This window comes from Camelus bactrianus, chromosome X (assembly GCF_048773025.1).
Source record: "Camelus bactrianus isolate YW-2024 breed Bactrian camel chromosome X, ASM4877302v1, whole genome shotgun sequence".
Lineage (NCBI taxonomy): Eukaryota > Metazoa > Chordata > Mammalia > Artiodactyla > Camelidae > Camelus > Camelus bactrianus.
The window spans coordinates 85,419,049-85,446,972 of record NC_133575.1 but is presented as its reverse complement, the minus strand read 5'-3'; the positions used below and the strand labels follow the sequence as shown (position 1 = coordinate 85,446,972).

General features: G+C 38.1%; 1 protein-coding gene and 1 long non-coding RNA gene across 2 annotated transcripts in view; one reads left to right on the top strand and one right to left on the bottom strand.

The window, feature by feature from the left end:
- The first annotated feature begins 11,594 nt into the window (after positions 1–11,594).
- On the top strand, positions 11,595–13,400 carry LOC105075870 (uncharacterized). Its single transcript, XM_010963818.3, has 2 exons — positions 11,595–12,157; positions 13,176–13,400. Exons 1-2 carry the CDS (start codon positions 11,804–11,806, stop codon positions 13,185–13,187), a joined length of 366 nt encoding a protein of 121 aa, XP_010962120.2. The 5' UTR covers positions 11,595–11,803; the 3' UTR covers positions 13,188–13,400.
- A 6,375-nt stretch (positions 13,401–19,775) lies between these two features.
- LOC141576452 (uncharacterized) overlaps positions 19,776–27,924 on the bottom strand; it is a 43,829-nt gene continuing 35,680 nt past the window's right edge. Inside the window, exons 2-3 of the long non-coding RNA XR_012504876.1 lie at positions 24,501–24,615; positions 19,776–20,005 (exon numbers count right to left, since the gene is read on the bottom strand). This is a non-coding gene — a long non-coding RNA (uncharacterized LOC141576452). The remainder of the gene's footprint in view (positions 20,006–24,500; positions 24,616–27,924) is intronic.

The window sequence follows — 27,924 nt, the reverse complement described above, 5'->3', positions numbered from 1 at the left end:
GTCAAGGAATCAGCCTCCCCTGGGTGGCCATGTTCTTATACATAGGTGCATTTCTAGCCCACCTGCCTCCATTTGGAGGCTTCTTTATCAAGGGCCTTTGGCAGAGGACTTCCTCCAGTGCCTCTGCTGAAATCTCTTTGGGAGGGACGTGGGGAAGGAAGGAACCTTGAAAACAGTTTTTCTCCTTTCTGAATCAGTACTCATTACCCTCTTAGCCCTCCCCGACTTCTATTCCCCAGCTCCTGGGACCCTAAAACCACAGGAGCATTTTGTTCAGGGTTCCCTCCACAGTGAGACAATATCCATGTCTGCGTCCATCCATCTGATCCTATGCTGGTACTGGTCTATGGGCAAAATGGAAAAGAGTGGAGTCAGCACTTTTCCCAATTGAGCTTTTTGCTTATCTTATTGCAGTAAGTGATTTAAGTAAGGCTTGAGTGTTACTTTCACTTTGGCTTGTTGTCTTATGCAGCTACTCTGACATCTGGCAGATCAGTTTTCTGTCCAGCTCAACTGAGCTCCTGACAAATTGGTGTAGTGAGCCAAGCAGTCAATTAACCACAATGCTATTCTGGAAAAGTAAAAGGCCTGAAGATCCCACGCAGTACCTTTGGGAGGTATTAGTGGAGTCTGCAGGGCATATTAGAAGGTTGCTAGTGGATTATTTGCAAGAGTCTAAATGTCCCATGGGGCACTTTGCCAGCCATGCATGAGAGTCTTGGGGAATGCTAGAGGAAGCCATGGGTGCATTCTTAGAGAGTGTTAGCATTTTTTTTATATAAACTTTTTAGTTCTGCGGGGGATTTCTGGTCCTCTTTAGTGCCTGACTCCCTTGCTGAGCTCATCTGGCTGGTCAAATAAGTGATCCAACAAAGGGGTTCGAAGAAAGCAGGGAAGCAGTATCCTAGCCACTGTTTAGGGCTCTCCAACAGTGAGATGGGGATGAGGGCTCTCGCATAAGCTCAGTAACTTGAAGTATACGTCCCGGGTGCCAATAAACACCCTGCAGTCAGCAAGTTGTTGAAACTTCAAGAGGGAAAAATATATATAGTACCTTTCAAAATTGCTTTGTCCAGCAACCCAAAGAGACCTTAGAAACTTAATTAGATCCCTCCAGAGGTAATCTAGCTAGAGTTAATAAAGGAGGGGTGGCACAGTGTGGGGTACATTACTACAAACCCGGTCCTTCAGAGTGCCATTACGGCAGCCGTTGCCAGGATAACAGAATGTAAACAGCAGCTGCAGCTTTCTGGCTGCCACTCCCTCCAGGGAAGCCTGGGTTCTTCTAGAACAGGCCCACCCTGCACGCCCCCAGGAGTCCCAGCAAGGAAACAGCTGTCCACCCCAGCCAGTTGCTTCACCTACTCTCTGATCCTCCTCTTTCTCCTTTTCCAGAGAACTTGTGGCCAAATCCAGGGAGGTGGCCCTGCTGGGGTCTGCACTTTGTCAGCCCCTGTGACTGATCCCTCCACCCCTCCCTGTGGACCTGGGGAATAGACCAAAAGGCCCAGCAGCTCTTGTGTAGGCCTCTCAGCGTTTTCTCTTCTTCTTTTCTAGAAGTAAAAAAATGTTTTAATTGAGGTCTAATTGACATATAACGTTATATTGGTTTCGCATTTACAACATAATGATTTGGTGTTTGTATACGTTGTGAAATGATCGCCGCAATAAGTCTAGTTAACATCTGTCACCTTCTATAGTTACGAAAAATTTTTTTCTTGTGATGAGAATTTTAAAGATTTACTTTAAAACACGAAATACAGCATTAACTATAGTCACCATGAGGTACATTACATCCCCATGACTTATTTATTTTATGACTGAAGTTTATACTTTTTGATCCCCTTCACCCATTTCTCCCACCCCTCTCCCACCACCATTGGCAACCACCAATCTGTTCTCTGTATCTATGAGATTGGGTTTTTTGTTTTGTTTTATTTGGGGTTTTGTTTTTGTTTTGATGTTTTACATATATGTGATATCGTACAGCATTTGTCTTTTTCTGTCTGATTTTTTTCACTTAGCTTAGTGCCCTCAAGTTTCATCCATGTTGTCACAGTTGGCAAGATTTAATTCTTGTCTATGGCTGAATAATATATATGTATCACATTTTTTATCCATTCATCTATCAATGGACACTTAGTTCATTTTCATACCTTGCCTAGTGTATATTGTAAATAATACTGTTATGAACATGGGTACATACATCTTTTTGAGTTAGTGTTTTCATTTTTTTGGATAAATACTCAGAAGTGGAGTTGCTGAATCATATGGTAGCTTTTTTTTAATTTTATGAGGAAACTCCATACTGTTTTACATAGTGGTTATACCAGTTAGCATTCCTAGCAACAAGTCACAAGTATTGAACCTTTTCCTCCACATCCTCAACACCTCTTGTTATCTGGTTTTATTTTGTTTTGATAATAGACGTTCTAACAAGTGTGAGGTGACATCTCATTGTGATTTTGATTGCATTTCCCTGACGATTACAGATGTTGAGTATCTTTTCATGTCCCTGTTGGCCATCTGTATGTCTTCTTTGGAAAAATATCGATTCAGATCTTCTGCATTTTTAATTGCATTTTTTTTTTGCTCTTGAGTTGTAGGAGTTCTTTATATTTCTTGGATATTAATCCCCTGTCCAATATATGATTGGCAAATACTTTCTTCCATTCGGGAGGTTGCCTTTTCATTTTGTTAATGGTTTCTTTTGCTGTGCAGAAGCTTTTTAATTTTACATAATCCCACTTGATTTTGTTTGTTTGCTTTTTTTGCTTTTGCTTTTGCTTTTGATGTCAGATTCAAAAAATTATCACCACGACCTATGTGAAGTAGCTTACCATCTATGTGTTCCTCTAGTTTATGGTTGCAAGTCTTAAATTTCAGTCTTTAATCTGGTTTAAGTTAATTTTTGTGTGTGGTGTAAGATAACGGTCCAGTTTCATTCTTTTGAATGTGACAATACAGTTTTCTGAATGCTATGTTTTGAAGAAACTGTCATCTCTCCATTTTACATTCTTGGCTCCCTTGTTGTAGATTAATTGACCATTTATGTGTGGGTTTCTTTCTGGGTGCTCTATTCTGTTGCATTGATCTCTGTGTCTGCTTTTGTGCCAAACCATACAATTTTGATTACTAAAGCCTTGTAATATACTTTGAAATCTGGAAGCATGATGTCTCCAGCACTGTCCTTTTTCAAGATTGCTTTGGCTATTCAAGGGTCTTTTATGGTTCCATACAAATTTTAGGATTGTTTGTTCTATTTCTATGAAAGTGTTGTTGGAATTTTGACAGGAATTGCACTGAATCTGTAGATTGCTTTAAATAGCATGGACTATAATAATTTTTTTAAATCCATGAGTGTGGTATAGTTTTTTATTTATTTGTGTCTTCTACAATTTCTTTGATTAACATCTTATAGTTTTCATTATACAAGTCTTTCACCTCTTTGGTTAAATTTATTCTTAGGTATTTTATTATTTTTGGAGGAATTGTAAATGGGATTTTTTAAAAAATTCTCTTTCTGATAGTTTGTTATTAATGAATAGAAACACAACTTGTGTATTGATTTTTGTATCTTGCAACTTTACTGAATTTGTTTATTAGTTCTAAGAGTTTTTTAATGGAGTCTTTTGGTTTTTCTATATATAGTGTCATGTCATGTGCAAATAGTGACAGTTTTAATTCTTTCTTTCCAATTTTGATTCCTTTTATTTCTTTTCCTTGCCTGATTGCTCTAGCTAGGACTTCCAATATTATGTTGAATAAAAGTGGGAGAAAGGCATCCCTGTCTTGTTCCTGTTCTTAGAGGGAAAATTTTAAGCTTTTTACCACTGAGTATGATGTTAGCTGCGGGCTTGTCATATATGACCTTTATTATGTTGAAGTATACTCCCTCTGTACCCAATTTGTTGAGAGTTTTATCATAAATGGGAGTTTAATTTTGTCAAATGTTTTTTCTGCATCTATTGAGATGATCCCATATTGAGATGATCATCTATTGCGATGATTTTTATCCTTCATTTTGTTAATGTGATGTATTGTATTGATTGACTTACAGATGTTGAACCATCCTTGTATCCCTGGAATAAAGCCCACTTGGTTATGGTGTATTATCCTTTTAACGTATTTATTGTTGAATTTGGTTTGCTAATATTTTGTTGAGGATTTTTGTATCTATGTTTATCAGAGATATTGGCCTATAATTTTCTTTGCTTGTGATGTCATTACCTAGTTATTTCAGAGTAATGCTGAGCTTGTAAAAGGAATTTAGAAGAGTTTCCTCCTCTTCTATGTTTTAGGAGTTTGAGAAGAATCGCTCTTAATTTTTCTTTTAAATGTTAGATAGAATTTAACAGTAAGGCTACCTAATCCTGGAGTTGTGTTTGTTGGAAAGGATTTGATTACTGATTCTATATCCTTACTAATAATATGTCCAGATTTTCTATTTCTTCGTGATTCAGTCTTTGGTAGGTTGTATGTTTCTAGGAATTTATACATTTCTTCTAGGTTACCAGCTTTGTTGATGTATAACTGTCCATAGTAAGGTCTTATGATCCTTTGTATTTTTGTAATATCAGTTGTAATATCTCCTCTTTCTTTCTGATTTTATCTGAGTTCTTTCTTTTTTCTCTGGTGAGTCTAGCTAAAGGTTTGTCGATTTTATTTATTTTTTGAAAGAACTAGCCTTTAATTTAAATGCTCTACTTTATTGTCTTTTTAGTCTCTGTTTCATTTATTTCTGCTTGATTTTAGTTATTCTCTTTGTTCTATTAACTTATTTGTTCTTTTTCTAGTTCCATGAAGTTTAAAGTTAGGTTGTTTATTTGACATTTTTTTTGTTACTTGAGGTAGGCATTTATCACTATGAACTTCCCTCTTAGAACTCCTTTTGCTGCATCCCTTAAATTTCAATTCATTATATTTCCATTTCTTAATATATTTCCATTTTTGTGTCAAGCTATTTTTAAAACTTTTCTCTAATTTCTTATTTTATTTTGTACTTCTTACATTTTCCATCTTTTGTTGAAGTTCTCACTCTGTTCATCCATTCTTCTCCTCAGTTTGGTGAACATCTTTATGTCTATTACCTTGAACTCTTTATCAGGCTTAAATTGCTTATCTTCATTTCATTAAGATTTTTTCCCTAAAGTTTTATCTTGTTCTTTCATAAGAAATATATTCCTCTGTTTCTTCATTTTGCTTGATCTTCTGTGTTGGTTTCTAGGCATTAGATGAACCAGCCACTTCTCCCATCTTGAAGTAGTGGCCTCATGTAAGAGATAAAACTTGTCATTCAACCCTTCCTTAGTTTTCAGTTGTCTCTAAAAGCTTTGTGATTGTCCAAGCAGCCTATTATATTTTTAGCAGCTCCAAGTAGTTGAGGGTATGCCAAGACCTGTCATCTCAAAGGGGATGATCTCATTCAGCACTTAGATTCAGGCTGATTGGAATCCAGACCCTCAGGCAACAGCTTTTAAAGTATGCAAATATATAAAGTCTGGTGGGACTACAAGTGTATACCCTTCTGGCCACCAGAGCCAGGCAATCTGGAGGTGTCCCCTAGGGAGCAGTTTCAGAAATTGGGGCACTAGATAGGTATATAAGCTCTTTTCTGGGAGATACCAGCAAGCTGTAGCAAGGCAGAGGGAGAGCACAAAGATGGTATCCTCTGTCCTACATTCCCTGAGAGCAGCTCCATTGGCCCCTTAGGTGTGAGCCAAATCTGAAACCTGTCCCTCAGGCTGAAGTTCTGGGCCAAGCAAATAGGCCTCTTTCATAGCAAGACTGGGGTGTGTTTCAATCCATTGTTTGTCCAGTGCCCTGGGAAAACTAGCTTGTGAAGAAATGTCTCTCTGATTGTTACTGTCCCATGGGTCCCAGGAACACAAGCTTCCCTGGCCACCAAAACCAGGCATTTAAGGGGTGTCCCCTAGGCAGCAGCCACAAAAACTGGGCCACCAGACATGTGCAAGAGCATCCCTCTGGGAAGTACTATTGCTCTTGAGCATAGCAGAGGCACAGTGTGAAGATACCAAACACCCTCTGAGGTCGATGGAAATGATTACAGTCTGCACTGAGATATGTGCTTAATTAGATGCCTGACACTTAGTCTGCACCTATGATGATTAGCTAATAGGCTTCTCTCACAGAGACTGAGCTCCTGGGTCTGCTGCCTCTTTCTATGCCCTTGGGATGATTACTATTCTTACATTGGTTAAAGTCCTATGTGACCCACAAGCATAAGCCTTGCTGGCCACCAGAACCAGGCCATGCAGAGGTTTCCCCTGGTGGAGGTTGCAAGAATCTGATCACCAGGCAAGGGTATTTTTATGGGAGATACCAATGAGCTGGATTAAGGCAGAGGGAGAGTGCAAAGATTGCATTCAATGGCCTCTGTTCCCTGAAATCACTTCTTAGGGCTCTAGATGTGTGTCAAACCAGAAACCTGCCCTTGAGGCCAAAGTTCCTGGACAAGCAAATAGGCCCCTTTCACATAAATACCAAGATGTGTTTGTTTCAGTACACTGTCTGTGCAATGCCCTGTTGGTGGTAGGCTGCCAGGAACTGTCTCTCTGATTGATACAGTCCCATGGTACCCAGGAACACAATTCCTTTTGGCCTCCATAACCAGGTGATCAAGGGGCGTACTCTGGGTGGTGGTTGCAGAAATTGGGGCTCCGGATGTGTGTGAAAGCTCCCTTCCCTCAGATACTGGTACTGTGGAGCATGGCAGAGGGAGAGTGTGAAAACGGTGCCCACCAGCTGTAATGAGGCAGAGGGGGAGCATAAAGATGGTGTCCACAGGAAATAGGGGGGAAAAAAGAGTGGTACTTGCTGACTAGAGTAAGGTGGAGGAAGAGTGCAAAGCTGATGCCCAACAGTTTCTTCCCAGAGAGTATTCCAACAGGCTCTTCTTAAATATGTGTGTTGAATTAGATGCTTGCCGCTCAGGCCAATACTTTAATACACACAGCCTCTTTCACCTAGCCTCTGAGCACAATTGGTTGCCTCTGGAGCTGGACCCTAGGTTGGGTGAGCCCAAGCACAAAAGCCTTTTTAGAGCCATTTCTCAATATTGCTACAGTCTTGTAGGTCTCATGGACATCAGCCCAGTTGGTTTTCAAAGCTAGATGTTTGGAGGATTCACCTCTCAGGTACAGGTTTTAAAATCTGGGGTGCTCAATGTGGAGTTCAAAACCTTTGCTCCCCAGAGAGAAGCTCTGGGTTTTGAGTTCTTCTTGACTGTGGGTCACCATGCTGGGGGTGGGGTTATGGCAAGGTTGTGTCCCAGTCTCTCCTACCTATTTCTATGTGATTTTCTTCTTGCTTGCCCAATGTATAGTCTGCTCAGCCAGCCTTTAGGTTTTTGTCAAAAGAAATTGTTACATATGTAGCTATAGACTCAATGTGTCCATGGAGAGAGTGAGTTCATCCTACACAGCTATCTTGAACCAGAATCTGACCTCTCATCTTTCTAAAACAAATAAGACTGGAGTTAAGCCAATGTCCCTATTTCCCTAGGGAGACCAGAGTTCCTATGCAAAGGTTAAAATTTAATAGAGAATTCAAAAAATTAAACTCCTTGGCTTTCTAAGTATCATTTCATAGGTGACTGTGCTCCACACAACCACTGGCGCCAAGATGAGGGAAAAGTAGATAATACCCTCTGATTTGGAGCCTAAGCCATCAACATGAAGACACTTGCCTAAGCTTCACTATGGGTGGGTCCCTTAGAGCGCCTATAAATCTCTATGACCACCATAAACAACGTATTATTGGTTTTGATATATTGTCTATGCACATCCCTGCTAGCCTTTACCCTTAAGCCCGAGTGGTAATTTCTACAGTTAGGACCATTTTGTGGGACATATGGAAAACCATAAATCTATGTGACTCATAGGTTATAGCTAATGGCTTGGAAATTTGATCAGGCCACTAGCAAGCCTCATACTGGCAATAAAACAAGGGCCTTTGTGGGGCAGAGACATTTAAATAAAAATCAGTTCTATTCCTAATAAACTTTTTGTTACACATACAGATGCTCATTAGAAAGTCCTCTAACAATGATGAGGGAAAACATAATCAATGAGCAGACTGTGCTTGTCAGCTAAATGCTGAGACTAAAGTGTCTTCTTCCATAAAGCAGGTAGATTTGTGACAGATTGCCTCCTGGATCCATCAGAGGTGGCCCATAGAAATTCAGATAGAATCCTAAATTTGGTCTACACGCATGGACTGCCACTGCCATCAAAAAATGCTGAAATAGCACGGAAAATCTGGCACACCTGCCAAATCCTGGCCAAGGCTAAAAACACTGCCCAGGGACAGATTCTCCAAGCCACAGGCTAGGACATTCCTAACAGTTTAATCACATAAACCCCTCTGGTCCCATCTAGAGGGGTTCACTGGATCCTGACTGATGCTGACACCTTCTCTAGGGTTTGGCCTAGCCAATTCTATGTATTTCACTGAGTTGGCCACATTATCCTAGACCTTCAAAACCACATTTGTTTCCTGTTCAGGCTTCCTGAACACACTGCATCTAATAATGGCTTCAGATTTGTGACCCAAACTATATATCAGTGTAGTGTCATCAGACTCAATCGTGGAGCATGTGAGACAACCTCCATGCTTCATATCACCCCAAGCCACAGAGATGATTGGATAATTTAAAGGATAATTAAAGGACTGGCTTAAGCAGCTGACAAGATGGAACAAAATAATCCCAGCTTGGACTGCATATCTCAGGTGAATAGTCGAGGGTATCAACACAACAATTTCCAAAAAAATCTCTTATGCTTTATGTTTGATCAGGCTGTCTGCCCCCTTCCTTCAATCATATCCCCTTCTTTTATAGTATTGACATAAAAGCTGGCCTAAGATCTGGAAAGCAGAAATGAAAAAGTAGCCATGTTTTACGCTTGGAAGGATGATGTAGCTCAGGCACCTTGTTATGGATCACACACTTTTCTGTGCATCTGCTGATCCCCCTTGTTGATAATGGCAGTAGCCAGGCTCACAGCTCCAGCCTTCAGGGTCATACTCCTCTAGCTTCTCTAACTTCTGGGCCAAGTTCAAGAGGGACTTTGGGGCAAGAGTTACATTTCTCTTGCAGGTCATGCATACCAGCAATTCTTTAGGTTTGGAGATAGACAAATTCTGATGTGGGATCCAGTGAAGGAAAGGAAAGTTACAAGTTCCATCTTGCTTGCATGTTTCAACTTTCCCCAACCTTTCCCCAGTCCCTGTTCATTCTTCCTTCCGGACCACATGTCCTGTGAATTGAGGATCAGCACCTGATGCCAAAGAAACAGCTGAACCAAAACTGTTTGACCAGTTCCCACAGCAGCGTAAAGTCAACTCTCTATTATATTGCCCTTCCTCCAGAGAGAAAGAGTCAAGGGCACTTGGAAGGGGCAAAGTGAAAACTGTCCTAGGAAGTCAGGTGTGTGCTGCCTGTCTTTTGGTGTCCACCTTAAGTGCTTCCTCCTCCTGTCCTGAGAAAAGCCAACCCACTGTGACCCCTCCTGATTCTTTCAGCTCCATAGTCAGCAGTAAATATATTACATGGAGTGATGCTTTAGTTATAGTTCCACTTCACATTCAGCCTATTCTCCCAGCCAGACTTGGAGCTTCTCAGTTTTCAGGACTGGCAACTCCTTCTCAGTTCCTGACAATGTTTTTGGTCAAAGGTGGAAAGAGAGTGGTGAAGATAGCTTAGTTTGGTCCTTTTAGATTCCCTTAATCTGAGAAGCCATTGAATTTCTCTGTGGCTGGCTAATTAACCTTCAGTTGTCATGTTTCCACATTTGCTCGATAGAAAAGAAGCAGTCTTGTTTAAATGCAGATTAGACATCAGGAAATCTTGGTTGGAGTCTTGACTCTGCCATTAATTGGTGTGACCTTTGGCAAGCCAATTAGGTGTTCTGGGCATTGATTTTGTCAGTGTTTGGTTAGTTACATTACTACATTCCCTTCAAAATTTGAATCAGTGTTTTTTGACAATGCCATGCTCTCTTGTTGAGGTTGGACCAGAGACAAAATTAACTACCATATGATCCAACTATCCCTATTCTGGGCATTTATCCCATGAATATGAAAACACTAATTTGGAAACATATATTCATCCCTATGTTCATGGCAGCATTATTTACAATAGCTAAGATATGGAAACAACTTAAGTGCATATCAACAGATGAATGGATACACACACACACACACACACACATATGTATGTATATAAAATGGAATAGTAATCAGGCATAAGAAATGAAATCTTGCCACTTGCGACAACATGGATGAACCTTGTGGGTATCATGCTAAGTGAAATAAGTCAGACAGAGAAAGATATATATGATTTAACTTATCACTGGAATATAAAAAACAAACAAATAAGTCTAATAAATGAACAAACAAAACCAACCAAAAGCAAACACTTAGATACAGAGAACAGAGTAGTGGTTACCAGAGGTGAACTAGTGAGTGGGAGGGTGAAACAAGTAACAGGGGTTAACTGTATGGTGTTGGATGGAAACTAAATTTTTGATGGTAAGCATGCTGTTGTGTATTCAGAAGTAGAAATACAATATTGTATACATGAAACATATATAACGTTACAAACTAATGCTACCTCAATAAAAATAAATTACAATTTTTAAATTTAAAATGTATTGAAACTGGAGTAAAGTGATAAAAGTGGTTTATCAATGTTACTTTGTGATATATATTTCATAATTCATTTCCTATGTCTCTTTTTCTAAGATATTTTTCAGTTACAAAATACTTTATTATAAAAAGTGACCTATCCATCATTTTAAGAATTTTTTTTTACACTTGATTTCTTGATTTAGTAGGTCAGAACACAACAGAAACTCTTAGTTTACTCAGATCATCATTGAAAAGCTACCCTTTAGCTTTTCATGGTTGCTTCTAAATAAGTGTTCCCCTTTCTGTTTATTCTTTAGAGGCTTGATGTGTTTTTGGCAGCATTTATTAAACACTTTACAGCTCCTTTTTTGTTTTTTAACACTTCTTAAACTCTCTGTTCTGACTGATTTCATTTTAACTTTATAAGTTCTTTATTAAGCAGTTTTAATAACACTAGTAAGTCTAAAATATTTTCTCTTTCTTTTTGGAGACTTTTGCCACTGCTGAGATTTGAGATAAACAATTTTTTAAGACTCTGTCTATACTGACATGAGGTGTCCTTAGATGAAAATGGGGTGAGAGGATTACAGTTCCTATGCTACAGGGTGAAGTCATATTGGAACACTATAGTTTTGCTGACAATGATGAAATTAAATGAACAGGACTTATTGATTGGCTTGGGCTTAAAGTGTAAGTAAGAACTCTTAAGGTCTCAAAGATAAGGGAGATTCTGAACAATTTAAAACCAATGGGCCTTGATCACTCATTGGACGCCAGGCATGTCAATCCTTGCTTCTCAGCAAATGAGCTTAGAGCTCAGTGATGACGGAAGCAGTCCTTTGTTGACCCTTCAAGCTCGCCTCGCGTCATCTGCCCGCCATTTTCCACCTTGTCCACTGTTACCTCAGGTGCAGTCTCAGTGGGCTGGGCCACTCCTCCGGCCACCCCCTGCCCTTCCTGTCGCGGGGCCTCCACAGACACTTTCGCAAGTTGTTATCCTGTCTGTGGCCATCTACTCTATCGCCCGCACCACCTCCCAGCAGGCCCCGCTGCCAACGGCATTTGCTCAGTGGCAGTCAGCTTGGTGGCCGCCATCTTTACTGCACAGGATTGCAGTTTAGGTCCAGGTACAGACTGGTGAGTCCCTCCTGCCATGTCTGTCATGGAGAAGCAAGACCTGACTCAAGCTGGTCAGGACAGAGCTGATAGTGAGGCAGACCATGACCCTGGACTCACTGGGGTCCCAGTGGTTACCCCCGCAGAAGAGTCAGATGAAATCGTGTTGGCTGCGGCCTTTCTGGTTTCCCAGACAGTCGCCAAAGCCCTTCAGGAGGCGAAGGAGGGTAGTCAGGAGGCCGCCCAGACCGCAGTTGAGGAGGACAGAGATACCTGGTCAGCAGAGCAAGAGGAAGGCATGGAGGAGGGGCAGGAGGAGGAGAAAGAGGAACAGGACTACGTCATTGAGGAGGAGGAAGATGAGGATGAAGGGGAAGACTGCAACAAGGAGGTACGGGAGGAGGGTGCAGAAGTCCTCATAGGGGCCCATGAGTTACCCGTTGCAGGATTTTGATCCCTGTTCCAGTATCTGGTCCGTTCCCTTTTATGCCGTATCCATTATAATGACCATGTCCTGGTTGGACCCCATGCAGGCCACATTGTGGTCAAGTGTGGTTCCCAAGAGCCCAAGGATCTGGGAGAGGGACCTGTACCTTGGGAGGGTGAGTACCTGACAGAGGGAGCCTCCTGGCAAGTGCCAGAGAAACTTACAGAGGGGGCTGTATGTCAGAAGGTAGAGGAACCAGAGGAGCCCAAGGTCCAAGAGAGCAAATCCCTTGCTGATGCATATGTATTCTGGGAGCTGGGGGCTGTGAAACCAGGTGGACTGAAGCTGGTAAGTGGTGGCCCAGTCCTCAGGCCCTTGCATCCCTTGTTGGGGCGACCAACCCACAGGCAGGCAGTGCTCAGCGCTTTCCTCTAGCGGTTAAGTAGCAGGTCAAAGCTCTAAAAAGCCCTCAGGTACAATATGCACAAGTAGAAGCCCAATTCTGTAAAGACCTTTTTGATCTCAAGAAAAAGTACGCTGCCTTCTACCAACTTCTGTTTGATAGGAGAGCTGCCATCATCAATGCAATCCTTTCCCTCTTTTTTTCTTTCTCCTTTTACAGATATGGGCACTGAGGGTCTAGGAGGTTAAGAGATTATGGTTTATGGAAAGAGCACAGGCCTTTAAGGTGGAAAGACTTATTTACATCCCTGAATGGTGTCCTCCTACCTGCCAAAAAAAAAAAAAAATAGCAAGCATTTTTGGTGTTTGGCAAGTAGGAGATGAGATTGGTGTGATCAGATGATTGAAGACATCAAACAATGTACAAACACCCTGGTACCCAAGGGCCTGTGTTACAAGAGGAAAATAGTGTTTTCTCTTGTTGAGACTATATATATGTATATATTTGACTTTTCTTAGATTTAGAAAGTCACTGGAGTATGCTACTTATGTTCAAATGTTCTTTTATTTCTTCCTACAGTTTAAAGCATAGAAAGACATGGATGAAAGAGAAACAGTGTTCTTCACGGATCTGAGATGTTTTGAAATTCAGTAGTGCATGGGAAATTTCATCAACACTAGCTTGTCCAGGAGTTCATCACCCAAAAAGTAACATCCACTGATACTTGGTTTTTGTCTTTCTTCATATATATCTGACAGCGTTTGTTCAAGTTAAAAATAAATGTTTGTTTAAAATGAATAAGCTGCAGATTTTTTTAGATAAGTAACTCCGATTCAAACCTATCTTTGTATCTTTCTTTTTGTTTTGGCCCACCTTCCATTGAAATAGACCAGCTATTCACTTTCAACCATGTTTTAAGTTCTTTTATTGCATCCTCCAATTAGTTAAAATATCAAGTTATAAACTATGTATGTGAAGAGGGATGGAAATCTAGCCCTTACTGCATTTTATTGAAAGAACCTGATGAATGATGACTTAGCTTACCTCAAGACCAGATGGTGCTAGGCTGGTACTGGGCTGACTTGGAGCAGTAGCATCAGCATCATGGGGAACTTCTTAGAAATGCAAATTCTCAGGTCCCATACCAGGCATGCTGGATTGGAAATTTTAAGGTGGTCTAGGAATCAGAGTTTTATAAGTCCTTTAGGTGATTCTGAAGCACAGTGAAGCTTGAGAACCACTGGTTTAGGTTTCACATATATTATGACCAGTCTTCCTTCACTTATTTGGGTCTGTTTCAAGTAAGTTGAACAGATCAATAAAAGCTAACCCGGGAAAGAGACTAGAATTCTCAGGGATGGAGACACAGAGAAAGACCAGATGCAAAGATTGGGAAGTAGCAGTGGAAAAAATAGATAAGGGAAAAAGCCAGTTCCAGATGTATACAAACTTTCTGATGCCTTGTATGTGAAGTTTAAAAACATTCAAAACAATTGCCATAAATTGATTATGGGTAAACACACATGTAGTAAAAGAAATGCGTAAGAATTATGCATGCATAGGTAGCACACAAAGTCATGTATGAGAATCATAAATGACTTATTTAGGATAGTGGCTACTTCTTGTGGAGAGAGTGAAGAAAATTTAATTGGGGAGGGTGGGCTTCAATTCTGCAAACAGCAAAGAGTCCAGTGTGTGAGATTAAGGGGATGTGCACACAGAAACTTTGCCTTCCACCTCAAATCATGTTCCATATATTTGGGGCCCTGAATTTATACCTCATATAGCCATAAGTCCTAAGCCCCAAGAGTCCTGTATGGTCCTCTTCAGTGAGTCTGTGCTTCTGGGAGTTGAGTTCACTGCCAATATATATATCCCCAGGACTGAGAGATGACCAAGAGGTGATGGCTGTATTTTGAGAACAGACAGCAAGTGAGCTACATTATCTACATATATGCATGTGAAACCTCTTGAGGTGACAAATGGAACTCAGTTTGTGTAGAGAAGTGGCAGAGGAGAGACTGGGGTCTGGAATGAGAATGGTTAGGGGCTTAATTCTCCCTACACACCTGGAACAGAACTTTAAGGAGTCCAAGCATGGTGGACAGGCCAAAAGCTGGCCCCACTCTCTAGTATTCACATTCTTGTATAATTCCTTGCCCTGGAATTTAGCAGGACAAATGACTTCCTTATAATCAATAGAATATGGAAAAGGTGATTTTATATCTATATATACACACATATATATATTCTTTGAGTGGTAATTTGTTGTGTAACAATAGAAAATTAATACAATTAGCACAGGACAGCCCTGGAAACAGGTATCTGGATGTGTGATCTTGAGTACAACCTAACCATTCTTGACATATACCTGTTACTGAGAGCTTTGTTTTTAAATTTCTTCAAGAAACTATATAAGAAAAACATCAAAATAGACCAGCTATTCAAATTTGAACCTGGCTATTCAGGTTAATGGGAAGGTATTTTATTTAACAGTCTACTAGTTGATTCAAACCTTTCACATGTTTTTATATATAGCATATAGGCCCCCAGTTGAACTCTTGGCCCTAACCTTTAAATATTTCAAATGTTACAGGTGGCCCCATTTAAATATTTGATCTATTAGCCCCTTCCCCTTCCTCACTCCCTATCACACTTTCTTACCTAAGCACAGAAACAGTGCTGCTCCTTACTTTGGAAATTGTCTCTGCAGTTGAATCCCATAGCCAATCATTCTACAAGGTTGGTCTCATGGATCTAGTCCCTGGGCAAAGCTAAAGTATACCCACCAACTATCTTGCCCCCCTGCCCAGGCCTGACCATATACACCCTCTCTCCCACTCATATCTCACTTTCTCTGCACATATTGTGTGCACAAATCCTCTTGCTCAGGACTACTTCTTTCCCATGCAGATAGTCACCTGGGGGCTACCAGCCATCAGCTAGTTCATACACACCTATATGGAGCCCATTTAAGATCATACAGAACAATCATTCTTAAGAACATTTTACTTCTCTGACAACCTTCCAATCTGGCATGTCAATATCCTAACTTGATTTCTCTGTTACTCAAAGATTGAGATGGGCTACAGAACAGTTTCTATTTTTGTAAGTGTAGTTACCACAGAGAAAAATACTAAGGAAGCTACAAAGAAGCTGGAAACTTGTCCAAATGTGCCTCTGTGAATTTTGAAATTCTTAACCTCTTCATTTAAAAAAGTTATATTGCTAATTTTGAAAAATAAAATATTAATGAAGAAATTGTCAGAGTTAGAATAACTTTATATTGGTCCCCTCTGAGAAAAAACAAAGAGGGGGGATGTGTAGCAGCTGGCATGCCACAATTATCTGAGGAATAGTATCAACCCAAATAAACTATTTGCTATGGGCCTTTGAAGAAAATATGGGCCAACTATCACTTATAGAAGCATGAAAAGTGCTCCACAGAGCATCCTGATTTGCCACAGTCACTGCAAATGTCACTAGATCTGCTGGGCTATACTAACCAAGTGGACGAGGAGCTTACATGGCTGCCTGGGCGTACTGCGGATCTTTTCCTCAGTCTGGACCCCACTCAAAACTGGCAGTTTTTTAGGGTATTCAGTAAACGAGTAAGATTAGCACTCCCAAGTAATATATGTGATGACTTCAAAAATCAAAAGAAGCCCATAATAAAATACCTAGGGATAAACCTACCTAAGGAAGCAAAAGACCTGTACTGCAAAAACTATAAGACACTGATGAAAAAAATTGAAGATGACACAAACCAATGGAAAGATATACCGTGTTCTTGGATCGGAAGAATCAATGTTATTAAAATGACCACACTTAACCCAAGGCAATCTACAGATTCAATGTAATTCCCAACAAATTATTAATGACATTTTTCACAGAACTACAACAAATAATTTTAAAATTTGTATGGAAACACAAAAGATGCTGAATAGCCAAAACAATCTTGAGAAAGAAGGGAGCTGAAGGAATCATGCTCCCTGACTTCAGACTGTACTACAAAGCTTCAGTAACCAAAATAGTATGGTACTAATACAAAAACAGACACATAGATCAGTGGAATAGGATAGAAAGTCCAGAAACAAACTCACGCACTTATGGTCAATTAGTCTACGACAAAGGAGGCAAGAATATACAAGAGAAAAGACAATCTCTTCAATAAGTGGTGCTGGGAAAACTGGACAGCTACAGGTAAAATAAAAGAATAATATCAGAACATTTTTTCTTACCATATACAAAAATAAACTCAAAATGTATTAAAGAACTAAATGTAAGAACAGAAATCATAAAACTCCTAGAAGAAAACATAGACAGAACACTCTGATATAAATTGTAGCAACATTTCTAAGGCAGAAGAAATAAAAGCAAAAATAAATAAACACACATATAACCAAATCACTTTGCTATACACCTGAGACTAACACAACACTGTAAATTAACTTCAATTTAAAAAAAAAAAAAAAAGAAAGCACACTAGTATGGGCCAGGTGCAGCAACTTGTCCTTCCCGTTGGAAAGATATTTCAATGTTCTCTAGACCTCTGAATCCCTAGAAAATTCACCAAGGAGGCCAGACCCTGAATTTTGTGTTGGGTTTATTTCCCATTTTCTGACATGCATTCATTCATCTTACCAAGGTATTTTGGGTTGTTGTAACATCTTGTTCATTAGGTTCAATCAGCATGATATCATTGATGTAATGGGACAGTGTAATTTCCTGTGGTATGGAGAGGTGATCAAGCTCCCCAAGAATTAGTTTTTGACAGAAGGCTGGAGGGTTAATAAAGCCCTGAGGCAGGATGGTGAAGGTAACTTTCTGGGCCTAACAGCTAAAATCAAACTGCATCATATGGTCTTCATTTCCAAATACAGAGGGGAAAAAAAAATCTTCACACCAGGTGCCAGGAGATATGTTGCTTTTCTCAAGCAAAGAAACTGCATCTTAAATAGCATCTACAATTAGATTCAACATTTGACTGCTTTTATAATAATCCACTGTTATTCTTGAAAATCCATCTCTCTCCTGCACAGGCCAAATAGGAATGCTGAATGGGAATGTGATGAGAATCTCCACTCCCTGAATATTTGAAGTCCTTGACAGTGATGCTAATCTTTGAAGTTTCCTCCAGGATCACAGTATTGCTTTTGGTTTCCTATATTGGCAGATAGAGGCAGTTTTAGTGTTTTTCACTTGGCCTTTCCTGTGGTAATAGCTCATATTCTATGGATCAGGAAACCAATGTGCAGATTCTTTCCGTTTCTGAGTATGTCTATTTCACTTATGCAATCTGTAATGGAGATAACAACAGGATAGCAGAAGATGTGTCACTCACTTGAGTCAAAACTCCACAGTGACATTTTGGGTCTCCAGGGATTAGGGTTACTTCAGAGTCAATGTCTAGTAATCCTGAAAAGTTATATTTCCCTCCTTCCTCAATGCAGTTACCCTGATAAATGGGTGCAAGTCCCTTTAGGGAAGACCAGATGAAGATTTACGATATTTATTTTAGCTGGATGGCAGAGTCCTTTTTCAAGAAAATCTGGCCTCCCCTTTGTTCACAGGGCATTGAGTCTGTGAAGTGGTTCAAGTATGGGAATTGAGTGCAAGAGGGCGTGTGACTCTCTGTTATAGTGATTCAAGTCAGATTTCCATTTCTTATAGAGAGCTGTTGCATTTATACAGATGAAGTAGAATTTAGTAGGCTGCCCATTTATTTTAGTTCTAGGGACACCACAACCAACTTGTAAACACCAAAGCTCACTGTGAATCAGAAAATTATTATTACTGCTTAAGCTCTGCTGCCTATTATGGCAACCATATTCATCTTGTCTTCAGTAAGTACATGTCACCACTTGGCTCCTTCCAAACCAGGATCAAAATATCCACTTTCAATGCAGGAAGCTCAATTTGATGGCAGTGGTTCTCATTCTCATTTATGCTCTACAAAGATTATACATCACAGAGCCTTCAGTGATGCTTGAGGCTCCCCTCATGACTGTGTTTCTAACAGCTTTGGTAAAGAGAGAGTCTTCTGGACTTCTGTGGATGCCATAGTGGGGCATTAAAAGGAGGTCTTAACTGATAAATCTACTCTATCCTTTCAAACTCTCTAAATCTTTAGATACTGTCACCCTCAATGTTCTAAGGAAACACTAGCATCTTGATTTCATTTACTATATGATATCTTTGGGTTCTGGTTTCAGTCAACCAACTAAGCAAATTGTTAAGGTCACTCTTTCCGCTCAAACTGACATATTAAATATGGAATTTCTACTTAGTGAGACCATATCAATAATCAGGCAGGGCTATAGGCTTTGCTCCAATTTTGGGTGGGGTATAGGCTGAGCTTCTTGGCTTGGTGATACGACAGGCTATGCTCTGAGTCTGCTCAGGGTCACTGTTTAGGCAACCTGGGCAGGGCTTCTGGCTTGGCTCCTGCCCAGGTGGGCCATCAGATGTGTTCTGCACTTTTCAAGTGTCTGCGACCACATTTCCCAGAGGGGTGGGATTTGGAGGCTATGCTAAGCAACTTGGTGAAACTGCAAATTTGCTCTCTTGCCAAGCAGGCCATAGGATGTATCCCACAGCTGCTGGCCATCTGTAGCCATGCTTCCCAGAGTAGCAGGACTGGAAGTTGTGCTTAATAGTTAGACGAGACTGCAAATTTGCTCCCCTGCCTGAGCAGAGCCTTAGAATGGGCTCCACAACTAGTATAACCTGTTGGCTGAGGATACAAACCAGGCAGAACTGCCAACAGAGCTGCCTGGCTAGAGAGAGCTACAGGCTTGACTCTGCTGAAGGGCAGAACTTCTGGCTGGGATCTCTGCTAAGGCACCACTGCAGGCAGGCACATGGCCCACCAAGATCTGAGTGCTGGTTGCTGTAAGCCCTACTGCCCTTCTCCACCTCTATCTGATCCCCAGTGGTCAAACTCCACAGATTCCCCTAGTGGTCCTCATGACATGAGACCTGAGTGGGCCTCCAAGAAGTGTCCCACAATGCTGGGGAAGCTGAATGCTCATTTTGGTTTCTCTTTTTCCCACTGGAGAAACTATACATCCAAAGGGACCCTGTCAGCGTGGCATTGTGGTGACCTCAGGGAGGGGTCGTGCTTCAAAGTGAAACTTCTCAAAAAAAATTAAAAATAAAAATAAAATAAAAGTGAAGCTTCTCTCCTGACACTTCTAATGTGGTTTCTCTTAGTCTCTGTGGTCCAGCGGTGTGATCCAGTCTCACTCTCAGGTTCTGCGATTTTCAAAAAGGTGTCTTACCTATGGGTAATTGCTAGTTGATCTTCTTGTGAAGAGGACTGAGTCAGGAATGACTTATGTTGCCATCTTGATGAAGTCACTCTCTCAATTGTCTTGAAGTATATGTTAGATTTATATGATGGAATGCTATGCAGCAGTAAAAAAAAGAAGGAATTACCAATAAATTCAGTATGGATGAATCTAACATATAATGTTTATTGTAAAAGAGCATACACAAAAGGATACAAGCTATATGATTCCATTTATGTGACATTCAAGATCAAAGAAAACTAATCCATGTTGATACAGGTCAGAAAAACTGTTGGGCCAAGAGACCTGATTACTGATTAGAAAAGGTTACTCATTAGAAACGTGTCCTATGGTGCCTTTTGCCATGGAGGTTGCCAACGAGGGATGAATATGTCATCCCCTTTTGAAGTGTAGGCAGACACAGGGACTTGGAGTTGTCACTAAATAAACTCTCTTTGGGAATGTTTATCCCATCACTTTCTGTGTCATATTTGTGTTATAACTACTCTAGAGACAGAGTTTTGCTGTGTCTAAACAGTATTACTGCATTGTAAAATATAGCTCTACAAATACAAGAGTAAAACGTTGAAAAAGCCAAAAAATGGGGAAAGTGTTCTATATCTTGAACTGTGTAGTAATTATAGGAGTGTTTATGTATGTAAAGTGACAATGAGTTGTACAATTAATATTTATGAATTTTAATTTGTAAAGCATACCTCAACTGAAAAAAGTGAAAAACAATGGGGAAAAATGTTGGAAAAATAAAACTGCTGATTTTAAAATCAATACATTTCATGTATGCAAATAAGTCAACCATCAGATACAAATATCTTAATTTTTCTCTTTAACAAAGTTTAATACAGAGTAGAGCCAAAGGTAATATATAAATACATCTATTGTAATGAAATTAAAATCATTATAATAATGATAGCTATGAAAGGTGCTTTTAAACTTTTAATGATATTTACTCCAAAATCATTGTAACAATGTATAATACCAGCAAGAGAGTACATTTTTTCTACATATTTTAAGTCAGGGTATTAAGTTTATATTTTTAATGTTAGCAAAAGTGATAAGCAAACTGGTTTTATATCATTTTGCACATGCACATTTAGAGATTTAATGAGGATGATCATCCCCCTTTATACCTACAACTAAAAAACCTAGGAAATAACATAGCAAACAAGCAAAGAAAACTCTGAAAGTTGGAAAGAAGACAGAGACTGGCTAGGAACTTGGGATCTAAAGAATACAACAAGTGAGGTACTTTGGTTTCCTTATTGCACCCCATATGTCCCAGACAGTGCACTGCAGAATCCTTGAACTTAGAAATACCAACAGGTATAGAAAAAAAATTAATAAACATTCCAAGGAAAGTCTATTCCTTTGGCCAGATTCTGGATAAGAGTGGCTTAACAACAGAAAACCTTTTTGATAATACCCACCCTACCCCAATAAAACACCAATAATAAAACCACACTCCTCGTCCACAGTTTCAGTGGGTGAGCAGAAAGTGGGTTATCTATCCTATACACCCATCCCATAGAATCAGCTGCACTCTAATTTCCCCACCTGGTAATGTCTGTGGGGCTGGCCAGGAAGCTAATCCATGCCCCACCAAGCAGAATCAGGCATCACCGTGATTCCTCAGCCAGGTAGTGGAGGGGTTAGCAGACAACTGATGTAGAGAAAAAGGAATCCTCATGCACTGTTACTGGGATTGTAATTGGTAGAACCACTATGGAAAATAGTATGGAGTTTCCTTAAAAAGTTAAAACTAGAACTACAATGTGATCCAGCAATCCCACTTCTGGGAATATATTTGAAGGAAACAAAGACACTGTGTCAAAGACATATCTGCACCCCTATGTTTATAGCAGCAATATTTACAGTAACCAATCATGGAAACAACCTAAGCACCCACCAATGAATGAATGGACAAAGAAGTTGTGGTATATATACATACAATGGAATATTAGCCATATCAAAAAATAGCCATTTGCAATAACATGGATGGACCTTGAGAACATTATGCTAAGTGAATTAAGTCAGACAGAAAAAGACAAATACTCTATGATTTCACTTATATTTAGAATAAAAAACAAACTCATAGAAAAAAGAGACCAGATTTGTGGTTACTGTAAGTGGGGGTGGGTGGGTATAGGAGATTTGAAAGAAGATGGTCACAAGACACAAACTTGCAGTTATAAAATAAATAAGAACTGGGGATATAATGTACAACATGATGACTATAGTTTAGACTGCTATATGTTATATAAAAAGGTTGTTAACAGTAGAATTCTCATCACAAGGAAAAACACATTTTTTGTGTCTATTTGAGATGATGGATATTAACTAAACTTATTGTGGTAATCCTTTCATGATGTATGTATGTAAATCATTATGCTGTATATACCTTAAACTTATACAGTGTTGTAAGTCAATTATATCTCAATAAAACCAGAAAAAAGTTTGAATGAGTTGCATTTTTTTATAACTTGAAATAGAAAGACTCCTAATATATGCATTATCTCCTTGCTTTGTAAATGAAAGTATCAAAATAAAGGGGGTTATAGTATTTAAACAAACAAGCAAAAACAAACAAAACCTCATGATCCAACAATATGCTGTCAACAAGAAACTTACTTCTACTACAATTGCATCCATAGTAATGATGAAAGTAAAGAGATGGAAATAATTACCATGCAATCATTAATTCAAAAAAGCAAAGGTGACCATATTAATATTAGATATAGTAGACTTTAGAGCAAAGAAAATTAATAGAGACAACGAAGGGTATTACATAATGACAAAAGGATGAATCCAACTGGAAGATATAACAACCCTTAATAAGTATACACCAAACAAGACTTACAATACATGAAGCAAAAACTGATACAACTGAGAATACAAATAGACAAATACACAACTATACTTGGGGATTTCAATACCCTACTCTCAGAAACTCATAGAAATATTACACAGAAAGCCAGCAAGGATATACAAGAACAAAAGACAAAACACTGATAAGATATAATTGACATTTATAGAACACTCCACCTAACAAGAGGATACAATTTTTTTCAAGTGTCCATGGAACATTCACCATGACAGACCATATTCTTGGCTATAAAACAAGTCTCAACAAGTTTAAAAGAATTTTAATTATACACAATATGGTCCCTGACCATAATGGAATGAAACTAGAAATGAATAACAGAAAGAAAATGGGAAAATTGCTGGACTTTTGAAAATTAAGTAAAGATACATCTAAATACTCTATGGATCAGGAACGAAATCCCAAAGGAAATAAGAGTGTACAACTGAATAAAAATTAAAACACAACACATAAAATATAAAATATGAGTCACAGCTAAAGCAGAGCTGAAATATAAATTTATAGTACTAAAACGCTTTCATTAGAAAAGAAAAAGTGTCGCAAATTAATAACCACATTTCTTACCTAAATAAACTAGAAAAAGAGCAAAGTAAACCTAAAACAAGTAGAAGGAAGGAAATGAATAATAATAAGAGCAGGAATCCATGAAAATAGAAAAATGGTAGAGAAAATCAATGAAACAAAAGCAAATTATTTTTAAAAATCAATAAAATTAATAAACCTAACAAAATGACAAAGATAAAAAGAAAGAAGAAATAAGTCACCAATATCAGAAACAAAATATTGGATATCACTATAGATCCCACTATAGATCCTTCAGTCACTTAAAGGATAATAAGGGAATACTAGGAACAATTTTATGCTCATAAATTCAACTTCTTAAAAAAAATGGACTAAATCCTCAAAAACCACAAAAATAACAGAACTCAATCAAAATGAAATATATACTCAGAATACTTCCATACTTGTTAAATAAATTTTATTTAAAACTTAAAAGCACAAAGAAAGAAATTTTCAGATGGTTTTGCTGGAGAATTCTATCAAACATTTATAGAAGAATTAAAACCAATATTATGCAATCTTTTCCAGAATATAGAAAAGGAGAAACTACTTCCTAATTCATTTATAAGACTAGTGCTACCTGCTATTAAAACAAGACAAAGACAGTAAAAACAAAAAACACAGAGCAGTATCTCTCATGAACTTAGATGAAAAAACCCTCAACACTACACTAGCAAACTAAATCCAATCATGTGTAAAAAGGTTTATGCAACAAGACTAAGTGGAATTTATTTAAATTATACAAAGCTGGTTCAATATTTGAAAATTAATTGATGTATTATACCATACCAACAAGCTAAAAAAGAAAAAACACATAATCATATCAATTGATGCAGAAAGCACATTTGATAAAACCCAATAGTAAGGCATGAGAAAAACTTCAGAAAACTAAGAATCAGAAGGAATTATTTCAATATGATAAAGAACATCTACAAAAAACTTAGTTAACATCAATTTTAATTGATAAAGACAATACTCTCCCTCTGCTATAGACTAAATATTTATGTCCTCACAAAATTTATATGTTGAAATCCAATCCCTAATGTGATGGCATTTGGAGGTGGAGCCTTTTGGGAGTGATTAGGTCATGAGGATGAAGCCATCATGAATGGGATTAGTGCCCTTATAAAGACACTCCAGAAACTCCCTTACCTTTTTGTCATGTAAGGGCACAGTGAGAAGATGGTCATCTATGAATCAGGAAGCAGGCCTTCACCAGATTCTGAATCTGCTGGCAACTTGATCTTGGAATTTGCAGCATCTAGAACTATGAGAAATAAGTTTCCCTTGTTTATAAATCATCAAATCTATGATATTCTGTTACAGCAGCTTGAACTTACTAAGACACCTTCTAAGATTGGAAACAAGGCAAGGTTTTTTGCTATCACCACTCTTATTCAACATGAAGCAAGGAAAATATATAAAAGGCTTACAAATTGGAAAGGAAGAAAGAAAACTGGCCCTATTTGTAGATGACATGACTATGCAGAAATTCCCAATGAATCTACCAAAAACTTCTAGAACTAATCAATGAGTTCAACAATGTTTCAGGATAAAAGATTAATATGCAAAAATCAATCAGATTTCTACATACTAACAATAAACATGTAGAGACTAAAATTAATATATATGTATGTATCATTTACATTCCCTCCAAAGCAAATGAAATATGCAAGGATACAACAGTGATACATTTAACAAAACAGATTCTGTATGGTGAAAATTAAAAATGCTGATGAAAGAAATTAAAGAAGACCTAAATATTTGGACAGTCATTCTGTATTCATGGACTAGAAGTCTCAACGCAGTAGAGATGTCAGTTCTCCCCAGATTTATTTATAAATTTCATTGATTTCCTATCAAAATCCTATCATGTTTTTGCAGACATAGAAAGGTTATTCTAAAATTAAAATAAGAAAGGCAAAGAAATTAAAATACTTAAGTCACTCTACTGACATTAGTATCTAATATATAGTTACAGTAATCAAGACGGTGTGGTATTGGCAATGGGATAAAAACATAAATCAATGGAATAGAATGAAGAACTCAGAAATAGACTCACACAAATATACTCAACTGAGTGTTGACAAGCAAAGGCAATTTGATGGGTGAACAAACAGTCCTGGAGCAATTGAACATCTATAGGCAAAGAAGTGAAAATCACCCTAAACCTTACACTTCATAAAAAAATTAACTCAAAATGGATAATGTACTTAAACATAAAATGTAAAATCTTTAAACATGTGAAAACTTTTAGAAAAAATTTAGGAAAAGACCTTCCGAATCTAGGGCTAGGCAAAATTGTTAGACTTGAAACCAATTGCAAAAATACATAAAAGCAAAAAATGAAAAATTGTCACTTACCAAAATTTAAAGTTTTTGTTCGGATAGACACTATTAAGAGGATGGCAAATAAGTAAATGAAAGATAAGCCACTAAGAAATGTGAATTGACACCACATAAATATCAGAATGACTATTTAAAAAACGTGATAATATTAAATGCTGATAAGTATTCACAGAAACTCCATATGTTGCTTCCAGGAATATAAAATGATCTTGCCACTCTGGAAAATAGTTTGGCACTTTTTATAATACTAAATATTTAACTACTCTATAACCCATTAATTGAATTGGGCATTTATCCCAGATAAATGAAAAATCACGTTAACAAAAAATTCTGTACATAAGTGTTCATTGCAGCTTTATTCATAGTACCAAAAATTGGAAATAACCCACATATCCATCCTTCAATGTCAAATTATCAAACAGATGTGGTACATCCTTACCATGGAATATTACTCATCAAAAAAGGGGGAAAGATTATTGATATGAATAAAAACTTAGATAAACCTTTAGGGAATGACGTAGAATAAAAAGTCAACACCAAAATGTCACAAACTGTATGATTCCATTTATGTAACATTCTTGAAATGATAAAAATTTTTAAATGGAGAAAAATTTAGTGATTGCCAGTGGTCAGGGATGGGGTTGGGGACTGAGTTGGGTGTAGCTGTAAAAGAGCAGCATGGGGGAATCCTTGTGGTGATAAAACTGCCCTATTTTTGACTATATCCATGTGGACATCCTGATTGTAATATTGTACTATATTTTTGTGAGATGCTGTCATAGGAAAAGCTGGGTAATGGATACACAAGGTCACTTATAACTGCATGTGAATCTACAATTATATCAAAATTAAGAGTAATTAGAAAAAATAGTTATATGGCAACTATCATTGTGGATTAAAATTTAGTAATATTGACTTGAATTATCCTTTCTCCTGAAACACTTATAAAGCCAGACAAAATATATGAATAAATTTTTATTGATGTATAGTTGATATACAATACTATATAAAGTTATAGGTATACAACATAGTGGTTCACAATTTTTAAAGGTTATACTCTATTTATACTTATAAAATATTAGCTATATTCCCTGTGTTGCACAATATATCCTTGTAGCTTATTTATTTTATACATAATAGTTTGTACCAATGGCACTGAATATCAGATATCAAAAAAACACTGATCCCTGAGATACAGGAAATAAATTATTTGAGCCCTAAGATTACCTGACCTTGCTGTGTGAAGAGTTTATAGGTCTCTACAAAGGAAAGGGGTACCCAGGTAGAGCCCAACAGTTTTCATGACTTAAGGAGACAGTATCCTGTGTCAAAGCCAAAACTAGGGTTGAGAGAGCAGAGTTCTGAGGAAGAGGTAACTGCAAAGAGACAACTCTAGATATCCATACATATTCTTACTTTAGTCTTTAGCTGAGTAATAATCAGCATATATATGTAGGAAATCACTCCCCAGCAGGGGAAAAAATCACATGAACTGATTAGAGGGAAAAATACCAACAGATCAGACAGGGCAAGGAATATTTTCTGTTCCCGCTAGTTAGAATGAAAAATCTCATTATTCACAAGCATAGGTAAAAATACTCAAAAGTTTTTCCTCTGTAGTTGGGAAATACTAGCTTTCGATTACAGGCTACTTTGATTCCAGCTAGAAAAGGTTTTAAAAAAGGACCTAAAAGGATCAAATATTTTCAAGAACCATAAACACACTCTAGAATAAAGCACAAGAATAGTTGTAGGAATATAAAAATATTGAGCACTTAAAAAGATAAACATCAGTATTTAGCATCCAGTGAAAAATTCCAATCATGTAAAGAAGTAGGGAAATACGACTAAAATGAAGAGAGAAATAAAATTGACACGAAAATATTAGTGATAATAGGACTGGTAAAAAAGTACAATAAAAGAATTTTTATAACTGCACTCTATTTATGCCAAAAACTGTAGAAATAGTTCGATGTGTTAAGCAGAGCTATGAATGATACTTTAAAAAGACCCAAATCAAACTTCCATAGATGAAAACTACAGCATCTGAGACGGAAAATACACTGGATAATATTAATACCAGATTAGATACTACAGAAGAAAGATGAGACATTGAAGGCAGAGTACTAGAACAAACAAACAAATATCTTCAAATCTCAAACTCCCAATTTATCACTTCCCATCCCCTTTTCCCTCTGGTAACCATAAGTTATAAATAAGTTCATTT